A 16,987-nucleotide genomic window follows, 5' to 3' on the forward strand; every position below is an offset into this window, starting at 1 on the left:
AAAGTAGGAATTAAAGCTTAGACCAATTACCTAATTGGTTCTACTCACAGCTAAGAAGCAAGAGGACTGGAGCTCAAATCCAGCTTGATCTAATTCCACAGCTTGTGTCCTGAACCAGTCCCCTCCCTATACTACTGTTCACAATCATGACTTGTTTAATGTTTATCTTCTCCAGGAGGGCAGAGACCTTGACTTCCCTGTGTTCAGCATACCACAGGTGTGATAAATATATGAATGATTGAGGTCCTGCATGAGAAGGAGAGGAAGTAAGAATGAAAGCTGGAGTTCAGAGGGCACAGTGTTGGATGTGAAAGACAAGGTCAAGGATGGTGGCAAGTGTCAGTGTAGGTTCACAAGGCATCAGGAGGACACTCACTAAGAGCCCTAGGTGAGAACCAGTTTAGCACTGGGGGATGGATATAATGAGGTAATAAGGTTCAATAATGGGGGTTTGGTGGTAGAACAGTTTGACAATTTTTCTGAATAGTTTCTTTGCCCCTTAGAAACAATGCAGGGCAGTGGTCAAGGTATGAGCTTCAAATTCAGTTAAACCTAAGGTTGAGCCCTTTAAAATATCTCCCCAAGTCCAGTAGAGAGTAACTATTTTACATTCAGGATCCCATTTCATCCTCACAACAGTTTCATGAGGTAGATACTGCTATTCCTTTTTTATGATGGAGTCACCTGAGACTTTGGAGTGAAATAACTTGAGAAAAATCATGCATAGTAAGTCAGTTTTCCAGTTTGGGTCTGTCTGACCCTAGAGAATGAACTCTCTCAGTCATCTTTTTCCTCAGGGGGATCTTCATGAAAATGTTGTAACCCCTGAGGTAAGAAGTTACCACCAATGCCAGTGTCCCATTCAATCCTACCTCTCCAAACATCATTAAGCAAAATGTCATTTCTTATCTGTAGCAAACATTTACAGAATACTTACTGTGGCCATATGCTATTGCAAATGTTTTAGATATATTAATTAATTAAATCCTTAAAACAGTGCTGTGAGGTAGGCACTATGATTTTGCCTTATTCTACAGACCAGGAAACTGAGATGAGATCACAGAACTTGTCAAAGATTCTGCAGGAAGTAAACAGCAGAGCCTGAACTTGAATCCTAATAGTCTAGAATTTGTGTTTTTAACTATCTGTTACTTACTGACTCTTAAAAGAAGGCAACTTGCTGAGGACTAAATCCTTAACTTAGCTACACTTAAAGCCATTGCCACCTTTTGTACCTATCATCCTGATGACTGTTCTCACAAGGATGAGAGGAGTCTCTGGATTAGTAATAGCAGTGATGGTAAGAACAGCCAATAATCACTGAGCACTGTCTCCATGCTGGTGGACCCATGCTGCTCTTACTGATTTAATCTTCCCAACAATAATGTGAAGTAGGATTATTATTCTCGGTTTGCAGATGAGGAAACTGAAGCTTGAATGTTAATTTGCTCAGTCACACAGCCAGTCACAGCTGTGTAGAAGCTGGCATCTGTTGGGTTTTCCCCATGAAACCACGAGAGGCTCTGCTGCCTCCCACAGAGGGCTGCTTTAGCTTCTGATTAATTAGTTGGTTTTACTGGGGTGGGGGGTAGCCATTGTATGCTGCCCAGGAGGACATGTTGCTGTATATGCTCACTTCACCCTCAAGAGAAAAAGGCCAAATTACCAAAAGAATAAAAGAACAGCAGAGACCCTTTCAAGAAAATAAACTCCTGGCATGCCACTTGGTCAATATCCACTTAGTGCGACATTTCACACTATGTCTTAGAGGCTTTCCCCCCCAAATCTTTATAAAGCTACACTTCAACACACCTGAGGACTGGATGCTTATAATCATGGCCAAGATTAAGCTTGAAGAGTTAAATGATATTAAGAAGATGCAGTTTACAAAAGCAAGATAAGTATTTTAGAACATTCTATATTAGAAGTATTTCAATATAGGGTTCTGGATGGTATATGTCCTATGGTTAAATATACACCTATGTAAACAAAACAGTCGGGTTTGGGATGATATATGTGCTATGGTTAAATGTATACCTATGGAAACAAAATGCAAATATACACCTTTCTGTGCTGTTATTAAGGATGTACATAAAATTACATAAATTTTAAACCACAGGTAACTTGGAGACATGTAGTCTAGATCAGGAAACTGAGTGAGGCCAATACTGCTGACTTCACTTGTCAGTTTTCAGGCATCTTGCAAAATGCAAATGAAGCATCATCTTCTTTACAAATTATTTCTTTATTTGTAAGTTATTTGCAAGAATATTTATAAAGAATTGTTTATATTATTATTTATTTATATAATATTTATATATTATATATAACATATAATATATAATATATAACAATATATTGTATAATGTATATAATATTTATATATTATTATAAATATTATTTATAAAGAAATAAAATATTTCTTTATTTGTAAATAAATTATTACCTGCATGCCCCTCACTGGGTGGAGCTGACTTTTTTATTTAAAAAAGTACATTCCGTGGCTCTTTTCATCATGGCCTCTTTTATCACTTTGTTTCCTTTTTGCATACTTGGTGCCCTCCTCTACAGCCTTCTAAGCTCCCTGAAAGCAGGAAGGGTTTTTCCTTTGGTTTTTTATTCTGGGGAGACAACGCAATGCCTGGCACTGAGTCAGCACTGGACGAAGCTTCAGTGTGTGAATGAGTTGGCAGAGCTCTCTTGGTTCATTAGTAATGGAGCACAAATGAAGGTGTGGATATTCCAACACATCCACCAGTGATCTTCTCATTATACTTTGTGACTTCTCTGTTCTAATTTGTATTTTGCATCATTAATGAATTCTCAAGTCGTTTTTTAAGAGGACATTTTTCAGAAGCTATCAACAACAACAAAAAACTTAATTGATGGAACAATGTAAAATCCTTATCCAGTGAAGGGGTAGGATGGTATGTAATTTCTCAAAGAGTTACTACCATCTTCTAAAAACAAAAAGAAAGTCTCACCTAGTCTTCCTTAATGATTTCACTGAAGATTTATATCCTTTTGATCTAGAGTGACACTCAGAACCTGGATGTTCCATATTGAAATTGCTGAAGTGTAGAGGAAAGATAATCTAAATTTGCTTTTCATGTCAATCACTGGGAACAAAGCAAATCTTCCAAGTATGAGAAAGATATTGTTGGAAGGCAAAGATTTTGTTCATTCTTGAACAATACTGATTTCTTCTGTTTGTGGGTGTCTTGCTGGCTTTAAAGAGTACCCCAGATATAGAAAACCTCTTAGGATACAGTAGGGTATAGAATTATGAATCTGCAAAATTATAGGAAACAGTAAAGGTCATCCTTGTCTTAGGGGATAATCATCTCCTAAAATTAAATGACTTTAGTCCCTCTATCCCTCTAGATTTGTATGTAGCACACCAGAGAATTTTATTTTAGAGAGGAAAAAATACTTAGAGATCCTTTGAATTTCACAATTGAGGAAACTAAATTCCAAATAAGTAAAGTGGTTTTTCGAAGAATTGTCCTGACCAATTTGGGACTAAAACCAAGGTCTTCTGGTGGCAGGGTACAATGTCCTACTACTCAGATGAATAAGCTTTCATTGACTATGTTGGAAGTTTCTTCTATTATGTACAAATGCTACTGGCTGAGATACTTTTAGCTGACATCATACTCTTTTTCTTTACTACATGATATTACATCTTCTGTCATATATGGCTAACTTCCTTATTTTGTAGATGATAAATTGTGACTTAGGGAGATTAACCGATTTACCAAAGATTAAATAGTTCATGGTAGTACTATAAATAGAAGCTAAGGCTTTCCACCTTCCTAATCCAGGGCTCATTGACTGTATCTCTCTCCTCCTGAAACCTGACTTGGTTCTCCTGTATAACAAATTAAGCACATAAACACACACAGCCACAAAATAGCAAGGTCAAATGTTTTTACAATTTCTAATAAGTTCATCTAAGCCTGGACTTGGAAAAATGATTAAATTTACTGTTTTTTTCCCCCTCTTTTGAGAACCCTTGTAGTAAACCATTTATTTATTCATTTATTCATCAAGCATATTGATTTTTCTATTATGGCTCTCAAACTGTGCCTCAAGCTGGGGATTCAGAGATAAATAATCATGAATTTGGGTCTCACAATTTAGTAGAGGGAAACAGAGATATAAAAAGTAAATAGAGAAAACTGTTACAGGTATTGCAGAGTAAGTAAGAAAATGTTAATCAGAGGACAGAGTGGTTCAGTCTACCTGAGCGTTGATTAACAGATTCATAGAGTAAGTGTTGTGATGTTCTGAATTTGAAAGATGGGGTAGATGTTTCCTGGAGGTAAACAGTGGGCTGGGATTGAAGAGTGACAGGTAGCCTAAGCAAAGATATAATCAGATTCTAAAGATAGGATCTTAGTGGGGTGTGCCGCTAGAGTGCCTAGGAAATTGAGGCTGGAAATGTCAGAAATGGGCCCATGAAAGGATGCTTGTGATTTGCCAAGAGTATGAATTTATCCTACAAAAAACAAAGAGCCAGGACTTGTTTATACCTGGGCTTAATTCTAGTTAGATCTACCATAGTAGAATGCATATGTTTATGTGTGTGTAAGGGAACATGCTAGCAAATAGGGATACCAGTTCAGGCCCCTTGTGGTTGTGCAAGGCATGGAAATTGAGGAGGCACATGGAGGTAGAATGAGAGGAATGTGGTGAACAAGATGTGGGGGTTAGGTAATTGAAGTGACATTGAACTTGGTAATTAAAAGAGCTGAGTTCTAATTATGGATCTTCCACTCTATAGCTGTGTGATCTGGAATCAGTGAAAACTGTAGATGTTTTCTAACCATCAATTTCCTTTCTGTAATGTAAAACAGCAAGGTAGGATTTTATCTCTATTATTCTTTAAGTCTCTACAAATTGATGATTGTCTCTTAGATCCCTGCATTACATAAGCAGATTCAAGGGTCTAAGGAAGGTTGTCTTAGCCTCCATACTAATTATACCTAACATTTATTCTTCATCAAATATAAGCATCGTTGGGAATGTTGATTCAGTTGATCCTCATCGCAACCCTTTATGGTAGATGATATTATAATTATCATTTTACAGGTGGGGAATTGACGTGTAGAGAGTTGAAATAATTTCTTCAGATGCTATCTTTTTGTTCTCTCTTTAAGCCTGCTATAACAAAATACCAGAGACTGGGTGCCTTATTACAAGAGAAATGTATTCCTCACAGTGCCAGAGCCTGGAAGTCCAAGGTCAGGGTGGTAGTGTGGTATAGTGAGGGCCCTCCTTTAGGCAGCTGATTTCATGTTGTATCCTCACACTGCAGAAGGGGTGAGCAAGCTCTCAGGGACCTCTCTTGTATCCGCAGTGAACGTAATCACCTTTCAGAGGTGCTACCTCTTAATACCATCTCCTTGGACATTAGGTTTTTAACATTTATTTGAATTTCGTGGGAACATACACATTCAGACCATAGCACTGCTCTTTTTATTCACTGTATAAATTCCCTTAAAAAGCATCTGGACAATACCTGACTCCTTCCTAGGTCCATTAATAGGAATATTATTGCATATTCATTAATACTTGCTATTGTAACAGATATCTCTCTAAATCGCATTGACTCAACATAGCTTCTTTCTTGTGCATGTGAAGCCAGTTAGTGTCAGAGGCTGGATCTCTCTTTGATATTGTTATTCAGGGATCCAAGCTGTTGGTGGCTCTTCTGGGTCACCTCTGGCACTGATGTCTGAAAGAAGAAGAGGGAGAGTGGCTGACACAGTAAGAGGTTTTCACAGGCCTGGTCCTGAAGAAATAGAACTTAACTTCTGCCTACCTCCTATGTGTCACATACGAGAAAGAGTAGTCCAGTTGTATGCCCAGAAGAAAAGTAAAGGAGGCTTGGTGAATAGTGAGGCACTCACTTTGGGAGCTGTGATTTGAGCCTCGACCATTTGGCATCAGAATCCTCACCCAAACCACTATGCTCTATTACCTTTTGGACTTGATCGCTCTCATGGAATTGGCACTAATTAAACGGTTTTGTACATAAAGCAGGTTAACTTTAGGATGCAGGTCGACTTTATAGTGCATATTATTTCTGTGTAGTTAAGATTTGTGACTTCATACAAACTCCCTTCTGTTTCTCGTTAAGTTTAGTGACTTAATGAAGTTAATTGACGTTACTTTGAAGCAGTTCAAAATCTTTGACTCTCCTTTTTTGATAGGTCTAATGTATTGTACCCATTATAATGCAACTTAATCATTTCAGAAATTTACAGAATTTTAGGATTAGAAGGAACTTGGAACGCTAATGCTAAAACTAGTCTGATTTGTTCATTTTGTAGAAGAGGAAAGATACTAAGAGACCTTAATGACCTACTCCATAGTACACTCTTCAGGCTCAGAGAACTATGCAGGAGAGCCCAAATACCCCATCTTTCATCTTTTTTTTACTGCTTTTTCCACTCAACATGTGATTTTCCTCAAGAAGCACTTGGGCTGCACTGCCCTCCCTTTAAGGGACACTTACAGGAATCTGATTAATCATAGAAGAACAGCATGACTCTTATAGTTTATAGGAACTGGGGATGTTCTGATTCTTCACATTTTTCCTGTATATGCAATTTGGAATTAAGCAGAAAATCTGCTTTTAAATCTTTGACATTAGAAACATTTTAAAAAGCACAATGGATATTTTCCTGTCTGAGTAATCCGAGATAGCTTTGGGGTCATCTCTGGAAATGTCACTTTTCACACTGAAGGAAATGTAGAAAGTGACACTGTTGGGTTGTGCATTTCCTGGATCCTACTTTGAAGGTAGAAACTTGTCCCCTGCTCTTAAAAAAAAAAAAAAAAAAGCAGAGATACTTCTGCTTGATAATTAGCTTTTGTTAATTAATAACTTTAGTTTAAAAAATGAGAACTACCCTAGTCAGCACATTTTTTTGGGTCAAAGTAGAGAGATCTCATCAAATTACCTCATGAAAAAAGAGGTTCATTGAAACCTACTGTATAAAATATTTCAGGAATTCTGGAAAACTTCAGGAAGCCCTGAGGAAGGGCAAACACTAGGGCAGCTTATGGGACTCCCTACTATCTTACCTCTGACATCTTTTTGTGCTTAGTTCTTCTTCTTTCTGCTTCCTTGGAGTCCCATCACTATGAGATATAGACCCATCTCTCCCTGAGTCACTTCACTTCTAATGCAACGTACTCCTTTCCACATGGCAATTCTGTAACTTTTAGGTTTAAATTTCTAGACAGATGTATTTGATTTGTCCAGTTCCTGTTTTTGAGACAGAAATTACAAGCAGAAGTTCTGGTAGTTTATCAAGGAACCACTATTCTCTGAGACTTGCCTTCTTCAACACCAGTTCTCATTTAGAAGAGGATGTAGAAGATGTTCATGATTGAGCTGAGGGGCAATGAGTCTAAAATTCTCTCAAGAGTGAATCTTCTGTTCTGCCTCTTTCTCTTAAAACAGACTGGGGGACATCATCTGGTTGAGAGCTTGCTTTTGTTAATAGAGACTTACCATTCATTATTAGGGTTATTGTCCGTTAGTGACAATCTTCCCCTCCCCCCCACGACTTTATTTTTTTCATATAAAAATGGAGCAGTTTTAGAAAACAGGCTCTGTAAAAATGTCATCAGCACTTTGCTATTTCCTCCCTAATCATTTTGACTTCATAAATTATGTGAACTTCTGAAATTTCATTGAGCTCTTTAAATAACCATTTCTTTTAATTAGATTGCTTCAGCATGAAAGTCTAAAAATGTGCCGTATTTTCTCATTCTAATGAATTAAAGTGAGAAATTAGCTGTCTCAAAAAGTTTTTGTTTCAGCACATTTTTTCCATTCAAAGTGATTTACAGCAACCTAAATCCACTAACTAGCCTGCATTTCAGATGTCTATTGGTGCATGTAGGTGATGCTTTATTTCTGCTTAGAAGGTGTAATGCAGACTCTCTGGGGAGCTAGTCAAGCTGGGTAAAACTATTAAATAGGAGTGTACGGAGACAAACAAAATTTTAGAATCAATGAGACAAATCAGAATACAAATAAGAACTGAAATCTAATGGAAAGGAAACCAAGCAGGAACAAATTCACAACTTGATGCTGAATTTACTCTTTTCTGTAGTTTAAGTGTCAAATAAAATATTTTTTTACATGCATCTCATGTCAACACAATTAAGTATGTTTATAGAGTTTTTTAAATACGAAATCAGAACTTTTAGAAAATGTAGATAATTTTCCCTAGCAGTTATGTCTTTGTAACTTATATGTTCCATCATTGTGTATTCACTAATTACATTAATAGTAAAAAACAAAGAGAATTAATATTTAAGTAATGCTATACAATTTAAAAGCAGTTTCATATGCCTGGCATGCAGTGAATATTCAATAAATGGTAGCAACTGTCATCATCTTATACATCATTTCCAGAGTGAATGAATGATTCATATTTACAGAATGTGATATGCATAGTTTTGTGCTCTTATTAACCTAAGGCCAGCAACCACTACTCAAGATGAAATGATCTGCATAAATATTATTCTACTAAGTACCAATTTTTCATACCTATGCATTTATAGTTCACAAGTGATGAATAAAATGTGATCATAGTACCACATGTATAAATATACATGGATATATGTAATTATAATTATGTATGTGGGCATATAGTTTCTAAAAATCTATGTAAGCATATGAACAAAATCTTATTTAATTCAGACTTTTCCCTCTGTAGAAGTTCCTTTCAGTCGGTGAAAAAGCAGTTGAAAACAACAAACGTTTTGGCTAAGATGCCTTCCAGGCAGAATATACCAGTCACAATAACTTTAGAAAACTTTCAGAAATCTTGAGACATGTTTTAAGAGGCAGTATCTTAAGGCGACATTTCTGGGGGCACTCAAGGGCTAATGATCTTATTGTTGAAATGAGACATAGGGTGATAATTCTGGAAGGCCACAATTAGAGCTGGGTAAAATTCAGTATCCCCATTTCTTTTTAAAAGATTTTATTTATTTATTTGACAGAGAAAGAGAGATCACAAATAGGCAGAGAGTCAGGCAGAGAGAGAGGAGGAAGCAGGCTCCCTGCTGAGCACAGAGCCTGATGCGGGGCTCAATCTCAGGACCCCAAGATCATGACCTGAGCTGAAGGCAGCGGCTTAACCCTACTGAGCCACCCAGGCGCCCCTCAGTATCCCCATTTTTATAAGAATTAAACCTCTGTGTCTCTCCCGTCCTTTCACTAAAATGTAGGAGGCAACCTTTGGTGTTCATGCATCACATCCAGGCGACGACATAGAAGACAAGAAAGGTGGTTTTTGTTCGTTTGTTAATGACTTGGGAATTGTGACATGAAGAAAATTGTTTGTTTGTTCTTTTTTCATTTAAATCTTCTCCAGGGGTTCTTGCATCATTTTAATATGAGGCTAACTGTCTGTGAAGCCTATTCTGTTAATTTGGAAAGCCCTAATATTTGATTAGTTTAGTTTATCATGAGCTCTGTCTGAATCTGTATAGAGAATTACAGTAACTGCTGGAATTTCCTACAGTATCATTAACCTTTTAAAGGAAAACCACAGGAATTTTACCTTCTTAAATTGCTTGTTTACCATTTATTAAACACATACCACATGCTGAACAGTTTACATGAAAAATTAGTCTTTATCTACAAGAATCTGGTTATCCTAAGAAGTTAAGATATGTAGACAAGTAAGAACACTCTACATACGTACACATATGCCTTGCTCAGGTGAACTAAATTCTGCTAGAAGGTTCAGTTCTCTGATTTGAGGTATCTTGTTTCACTTGGCATATATTAAAACATACTGAAGTCAATATTCTTCCTACCCATGCCTTGAAACTCTTTGAGGATAATATTACCCATCCATCTACTTACCTATCATCTGTTCTATTTTAAAAAGGTTAATTATCCCTCTCTCGTTCCTCCACAAAAAAGCTTTACAACTTCAGTTTTAATAAGAATGGAGGCTGAGTTTTTTTTGTTTTTTTTTTTTTTTACTAAGTCCCATTTTTCACCAGGAATTCTATCTGTACGCCTGTACATTTTTTCTTTCTTCAATGAAGGGAAAGGTCAAGGCAGCAAAGCCTGTGTCTGTCAGGCTTGCTCTTCCTGGTCAGCTTTATTATTAATCTGTTCACATTTAGTATCATGTGCTCTGAAGGGGAGGACATGTCTGTCAGTTTTCCCCGGGGAAGCTCCTACTTTACTCTCCTCTTCATTATACCTTATGGACATCATTCTTACCTCCCTTCTCAAACAAGAAAGCATACTTTCTTCACAAGAGTCCTCACAAACCAAACTTAGCCAAAGTAATTATCCAATTGTGGAATGATTCCTTGCAATTCTTTAAACGATATAAACATTTTCCTTTATTTTAAGATTTTATTTATTTGTCAGAGAGAAAGGGAAAGCACAAGCAGGGGGAGCAGCATACAGAGGGAGAAGCAGGTTTTCTGCTGAGCAAGGGGGCCCTGTGGGGCTCGATCCTGGGATCATGACCCAAGCCCAAGACAGGTGCTTAACCAACTGAGCCACCCAGACATCCCAAACATTTTCTCCAAACATTTTTTTTTAAATATTCATTTTGCATTGACTCACACAAGCTAGAATGATATATTTTGAGATAGCGTGCTTCACTGGCTTATCCTGTACTTAATGCATTTGGAAAAAATATATCCTACTAAACAAGCTAGGAAGCAGTAGAAAGTATTACTGTGGTCTCAGGTGAGCTAAGTTTTGAAACAGTAACAAAAACCACCTCAAAATTTTAGAGGCTTATAAGAGCTTAAGGCTTATTTCTCATTCATAGGTCCATCATGGTTGGTGGAAACTCTATTTCATGTCTCTTCACTGGAAGACTCCGGTCGATATAGTTTCCACTATTAAGAACATATTTGGGGGGCGCCTGGGTGGCTCAGTGGGTTAAGCCGCTGCCTTCGGCTCAGGTCATGATCTCGGGGTCCTGGGATCGAGTCCCGCATCGGGCTCTCTGCTCAGCAGGGAGCCTGCTTCCCTCTCTCTCTCTCTCTCTCTCTCTCTCTCTCTCTCTGCCTGCCTCTCTATTTGTGATCTCTCTCTGTCAAATAAATAAATAAAATATTAAAAAAAAAAAAAAGAACATACTTGGTTGCTTTGGCTGGTGGGGGAAAATGTGGTGAATCACACACTATCTCTTAAGCGGCCACACAAACTGATATCGTTTGCTATTGCTCATAAGTTACCTTTGTTACTTTAGCTTTCACTTCCTTGGCCAACGCAAGTCACGTGACCACATAGAAGATTAATGGAGTGAAGAAGTACAATATTACCATGTATCCAGAAGGGAGAGAGCCAGAAATATTTGGTGAACAGCACTAATGTTTATCAATGGTTACTACAACTGCTTTATCCTTCTATACTTCTTGTCAAGAAAGGTAGAAATGAATTTTGATACTGGCATTGGCAAGGGGAAACCAGATGCAGAGTTTTCACCTGTCCATTCCTTTCCAATGTATAATAAAACCTCCTTATAACAAGTAGTGAAATGGCCTTTGTGGATGCTGAAACAGTACCTCTCCTTCCAGGGGAGAGGTCAGTGGAATGTCACTGTGTTCTCCCGGGTGCTGTCATACTGTGAAAGAGAACAGAACTCTTGCCACCTCAGGTTGTCCCCAGAGCTGTCTCACCTAAGTGCGGGGCTGAAGAGCATCAGTATCTCAAGAAGCCCTAGTAATCTCTTCAGCCTGGATTCTCACCAAAGATTAGTAGGACTGACCTCGTCACCTACAGCTTTCTTTCCCTAAATCACTATCAGAATTCCAAGTATTCCCAATAATGGTCAAAGAGATGTTCATCTCCACGCTGCTCTGAAATCCCACACTTTTTCCCATCCTCTGCTGTTTAGTGTGTTCCAGCCAACTCCCTGCAGGCGATCCCACTACTCCTTCCCAGGAAATTTACTTTGCTTCTTTCTGAGAGACCTGTTTTATATCTGTTTTTTTCTTTCCAGTCATCTCTCATATTTCATAGAAAAAATAGGTGAAATCAGATAAGAAATTGCCTCATCTCCTCACCACCTAATCCATTCACACCTACCTGCCTCTGTAGCTATACATCCCACCTTTACTCTTGTTAAAATGGATTATTTCCATATCAGTTTATTGTCAAACCCCCCAAGTGCCCCGAATCTCAATTCCTTTTTCCTTCTCAAGAACATTCTTTGGTAATTACCTATTTTCTTTCCTATATTGTGCATTTCTCTACCAGATCATTCCAGCAAGCAAGCACGCCGTTATGGCATTCATTAAAAAAGATTCCCTTGACACCATGCTTCATTCTGGCTATTGCTTGCTTCCTTCTTCCCTTAACAGAAAAGCTTCTTGGAGGAAATTTGTATAATTGCACAGTTTTACATCCCATTCTCCAGGAAACTTACTTTAATCATGCTTTTATTTTCATCACGCCACTGAAATGATTTTTACTGCGATCAAATGCCAACAATAGCCAACACAGAGAGCCTACTATGAGGCAGGCGGGGCTCTAAGTACTTGAGGCCTATTAACTCATTTCATCCTCAAACCAACCCTGTAAAGATGGTGCTATTAATATTCCCCTTTTAGAAAGGGGAAAAAAAATGCTACTCAGAGATACTAAATAACTTGCCCAACGTCACACAGCTGTTAGGAGGAGTTCAGATTTGAATCCAGCTACTCTGGTTTTAAAGGCTATGCTCTTAATTAGTACATGGTCTTACTTTTTTAATGGACAGGGACTTCTCTTTGTTTACTGAACCTTTCAGCAGCACTCCCTACAGCTGATGGAAACATTCTTGAAACATTTTGTTTTTTGGTTTTCCATGCTTTCATCCCATGTTCTCATTGTATTTCCTCATGCGCTGCTCCTTGCTGGTCTCTATTGCTGGCTCCCCATTTCAGACTGAGGTTTGAAGGGACTGTTTCCCTTCTACTCTTTTGGCAATCTTTCCAGGTTATTTAGTTCAGTCTGTGGTTCAGTCTGTGATCACCTATGAACCTGGATTTCTTTTCTTTTTTTTTTTTTTTAAGATTTTATTTATTTATTTGACAGACAGAGATCACAAGTAGGCAGAGAGGCAGGCAGAGAGAGAGGAGGAAGCAGGCTCCCCGCTGAGCAGAGAGCCCGATGTGGGGCTCTATCCCAGGACCCTGGGATCATGACCCGAGCCGAAGGCAGAGGCCTCAACCCACTGAGCCACCCAGGCGCCCCTGAACCTGGATTTCTTAAGCGTGTTATCTGCACCCGAAGTCTCTTCCCAAAGCTCCATTTCACAAATGTTGCTGCCCGATTTATATCTCTACTTGGGTGCCTTTTAATAGTCTCAAATTTAACACTGACAGCACAGAACTACAGGTATTTTAACCCAACCCAGCTTTTGCCAAACCCTGTTCCCAGACCTTTTCTATCTGCCAGAACCACCACCCCCACTCCCCCCCCCCCCGAGTTCATGTATAAATAACATACAATGTGATATTAGTTTCAGGTATACAATATCATGATTCAATAGTTCTACCCATTAATCAGTGCTCATTATGATCAATGTGTTTTTCACCTTTTTTATCCACCCCCCATCCACCTCCTCTTTGGCAAACACCAGTTTGCAGAACCACCCACTTCTAATTGCTCAGGACAAACTGAGGAGTGACCCCAATTCCTCCTTCCCACAGAGCTCATGTTCAGGCTAATAGCAAGTCAAACCAGCTCTACAGAGGACTGTTCCTAATCTGCTGCTTCTCCCCAGCTCTGCTGTTGTTAGTATAGCCTCAGTCATCCTTTGTCCCCTAGGCTCTTGCAGCCTCTTCATGACTGGTCTTCCTCTTCTTCCTCCTGCTTCTTCAACCCATTCTTTAAAAGGCAGTCTGAGCAAATTTCTAAAGCATTTAATGAGGTATCCTATCTGCCCAGAGTATTTCCCTTGTGACATGAGTAAAATCCAGTTCCTTTATTATAGCCTACCAGTCTCTACTCCACCTTCCCACATTTCTTTTTTTTTTTTATTTTCAGCATAACAGTATTCATTGTTTTTGCACCACACCCAGTGCTCCATGCAATATGTGCCCTCCCTAATACCCACCACCTTGTTCCCCCAACCTCCCACCCCCGCTCCTTCAAGACCCTCAGGTTGTTTTTCAGTGTCCATAGTCTCTCATGGTTCACCTCCCCTTCCAGTTTCCCTCAACTCCCTTCTCCTCTCCATTTCCCCTTGTCCTCCATTTTATTTGTTATGCTCCACAAATAAGTGAAACCATATGACAAATGACTCTCCTTGCTTGACTTATTTCACTCAGCATAATCTCTTCCAGTCCCGTCCATGTTGCTACAAAAGTTGGGTATTCATCCTTTCTGATGGAGGCATAATACTCCATAGTGTGTATGGACCATATCTTCCTTATCCATTCGTCCGTTGAAGGGCATCTTGGTTCTTTCCACAGTTTGGCGACCGTGGCCATTGCTGCTATAAACATTGGGGTACAGATGGCCCTTCTTTTTACTACATCTGTATCTTTGGGGTAAATACCCAGTAGTGCAATTGCAGGACACTCATGAAAGAAATTGAAGAAGACACATTTCTGAACACAGTTCCCTAGACCTCGCAATTGCTCAACCACGCCGTTGCCACCCGGATGACCGAGGCTGTCCTAGGAACACACCACACATTTCCCCATTTCAGCTCCCTGTCATTTGTTGCTCCTTCTCTTTGGAATACTCTTCCTTTCTTAGATCCTCATAATGGATGCTTCCCTCTCATCTCTCAGGTCATCATTCAGATGACCTTGCAGAGGTCTTCTCCGGCACTCATAAAAATACACTCTCCTTCCCTGTTTGCTTACTCTCTCTTTACTGCAGTTCCTTCCAGAAGCTTAAAAATCTAGTTTTTTTTTTAAGCATTCACGGGGGTTTATAATTTGTTTTCTACACAGGAATATGACGTCTCTGAAGGCAGGCTCTGTGTCCCTCCTTTTTATGGTTATATCCCCAGTACTCAGAACCATACCTGAGGTGTGGTATTGACTCAATTAAAATGTGATTAAGTATGGTACAAAGAGTTAGCATAATGACTTGTACAATATAATGCAAAACACTCAATAAATTAAACCAAACCGAATCATCCTTAGCTAAGAAAATATTTTCTAGAGCACAAGAGTCTGACTCTCAAGCTTTTAACTTTCACAGAGATAGACTTGTGTTTGAATCAAACACAGAGAAATCCCCATTTGTATCTACAGTGGCGGGAAAATCTTTGCGGCATTGGAAATGATATCTCTTTCTTGACAGTTCTTTCAAGGATCCCATGTCAAAGTCATATGTCACACCCAAGTTTCTTGGTCTTGCATGGAGGAATGAACAATATGTGTGATTTTTTTCTCTCTTACAAGATCTAAGCAAGATGTCTAACCTGTTTGCACTGTAATACTCATCCCCAAGGGGAAGATTAATATATGATGTATTGATCTCTACAAAATGGGCCTCAATATGTTTATATCATTAAATAATTTCAGATCTGGTTTTTATATCACATTTTTAAAAATTTCTGAAAGGATTGTGTTTCAACAGATATTTGATTTTAAACTTATTTTTAGCATATAAAACTTCTACTTTATTGTTCCAAAGTAGGGTTAATACTTTGAAGAAGAAATGCTACCCCCACCGCCAAAAAAAGAAAGAAAAAGAAGGCAAACCAGAATCCTACCCTAATGTGATAAGTGAGGTCCACAAGTCCCAAGTACCCAACCATTCAGGAGCCTTACTGCCAGGTTAAGGGGCTGGGTGGGGGAAGCCTTGAAGCTTATTGGATGGGGCTCCCAGGCTAGATATAAATCCATCCATATTCTGGCTATGGTTGTTGGTGGCAAGATGGAAAGAAAAGATTTTGGGGGCTGAAACTGGCTGGGACTTCTAGGAAAATGGCAGCAATTTCAAGAATCCCCAGTTAGTTCATTCCCAGGGAAACTGGGCAGAGGAATACTGAGGAGATGGGTTCCACCCTTTACCTCCTTACTTCCTGAAAAGAGGTTCCCTGTCTGGCTTCTGTGCTTACCCCTAGAAGAAAAACATAACCTTAACCCTCCCCCAGCCCACCACTTTGAGAATAGGTCTCCTCTTTGCACCATTGCAGGGCACCTTGTCAAAGGGTTTGCCTTTCTTTGATTAACATGTTGGACAAAAAAGTCATATGCAAATAAGTATGTTTTTGATGATGCCACATATTGTCTCTATATTTCAGACTGTTCTTACAGCTCATTCTAATCTGGTCACTAATTGTTCCTGCTTCACCAAGCATTTACTGACAGAAATGGTCCTTGCACATTTAGAAAAGAAATCAAATCTGCATTATGGAGTCAGCATCATTGTATTTCTAGTTTCATGCATGGGGGAATCCGTTATAGAGCTATATTTAATGTACATCTAATTATAAAGGGTGGGGGAGAAGCCAAAGCTTTCTCAATGTTGTCTTATCTCTTATTTTTGTTTGTGCAGCTCATCATGTTAAAACGGGCACTTGCGAAGTGGTTGCACTCCACAGATGCTGTAATAAGAACAAGATAGAAGAGCGATCACAGACAGTCAAGTGTTCCTGCTTCCCCGGGCAGGTGGCAGGTACCACGCGAGCAGCTCCGTCTTGTGTGGATGGTACGACTTCTTCCATTGCTCATGGTGGTCATATAGCTGGGGACTGGTTAGACCTGGAAATCCACTATAATGCTGTTGACTGTGGTCAATCCTGAGGGATCATACCATAAATCATGTGGTTGATGAGAGATTATTGATCAGGGGGAGGGGCATTCTGAAATCTAAAATCCTCTGGAAGGAGGTCTAAGACCTTATGCAGTTTTATAACGAAAGGCATTCTAGGGAGGTTCCAACAAGTCCATGTGCTTCTTACTTTGATACCATCAAATACTGATTTACCAGTGAAGGGTGTGTGTGTGTGTGTATATATAA

At 39.0% G+C, this 16,987-nt stretch overlaps 1 protein-coding gene across 1 annotated transcript in view; it reads left to right on the forward strand.

The window, feature by feature from the left end:
- LOC111160217 (family with sequence similarity 19 member A2, C-C motif chemokine like) overlaps window positions 1-16,987 on the forward strand; it is a 477,542-nt gene that overhangs the window by 400,441 nt on the left and 60,114 nt on the right. Inside the window, exon 3 of the mRNA XM_022523128.1 lies at window positions 16,523-16,675. Coding sequence (XP_022378836.1) covers window positions 16,523-16,675 — 153 coding nt within the window. The remainder of the gene's footprint in view (window positions 1-16,522; window positions 16,676-16,987) is intronic.

The sequence above is a fragment of the Enhydra lutris genome, unplaced genomic scaffold (genome assembly GCF_002288905.1).
Source record: "Enhydra lutris kenyoni isolate GAN:26980312 unplaced genomic scaffold, ASM228890v2 scaffoldscaffold74, whole genome shotgun sequence".
NCBI classification, from domain to species: Eukaryota; Metazoa; Chordata; class Mammalia; order Carnivora; family Mustelidae; genus Enhydra; species Enhydra lutris.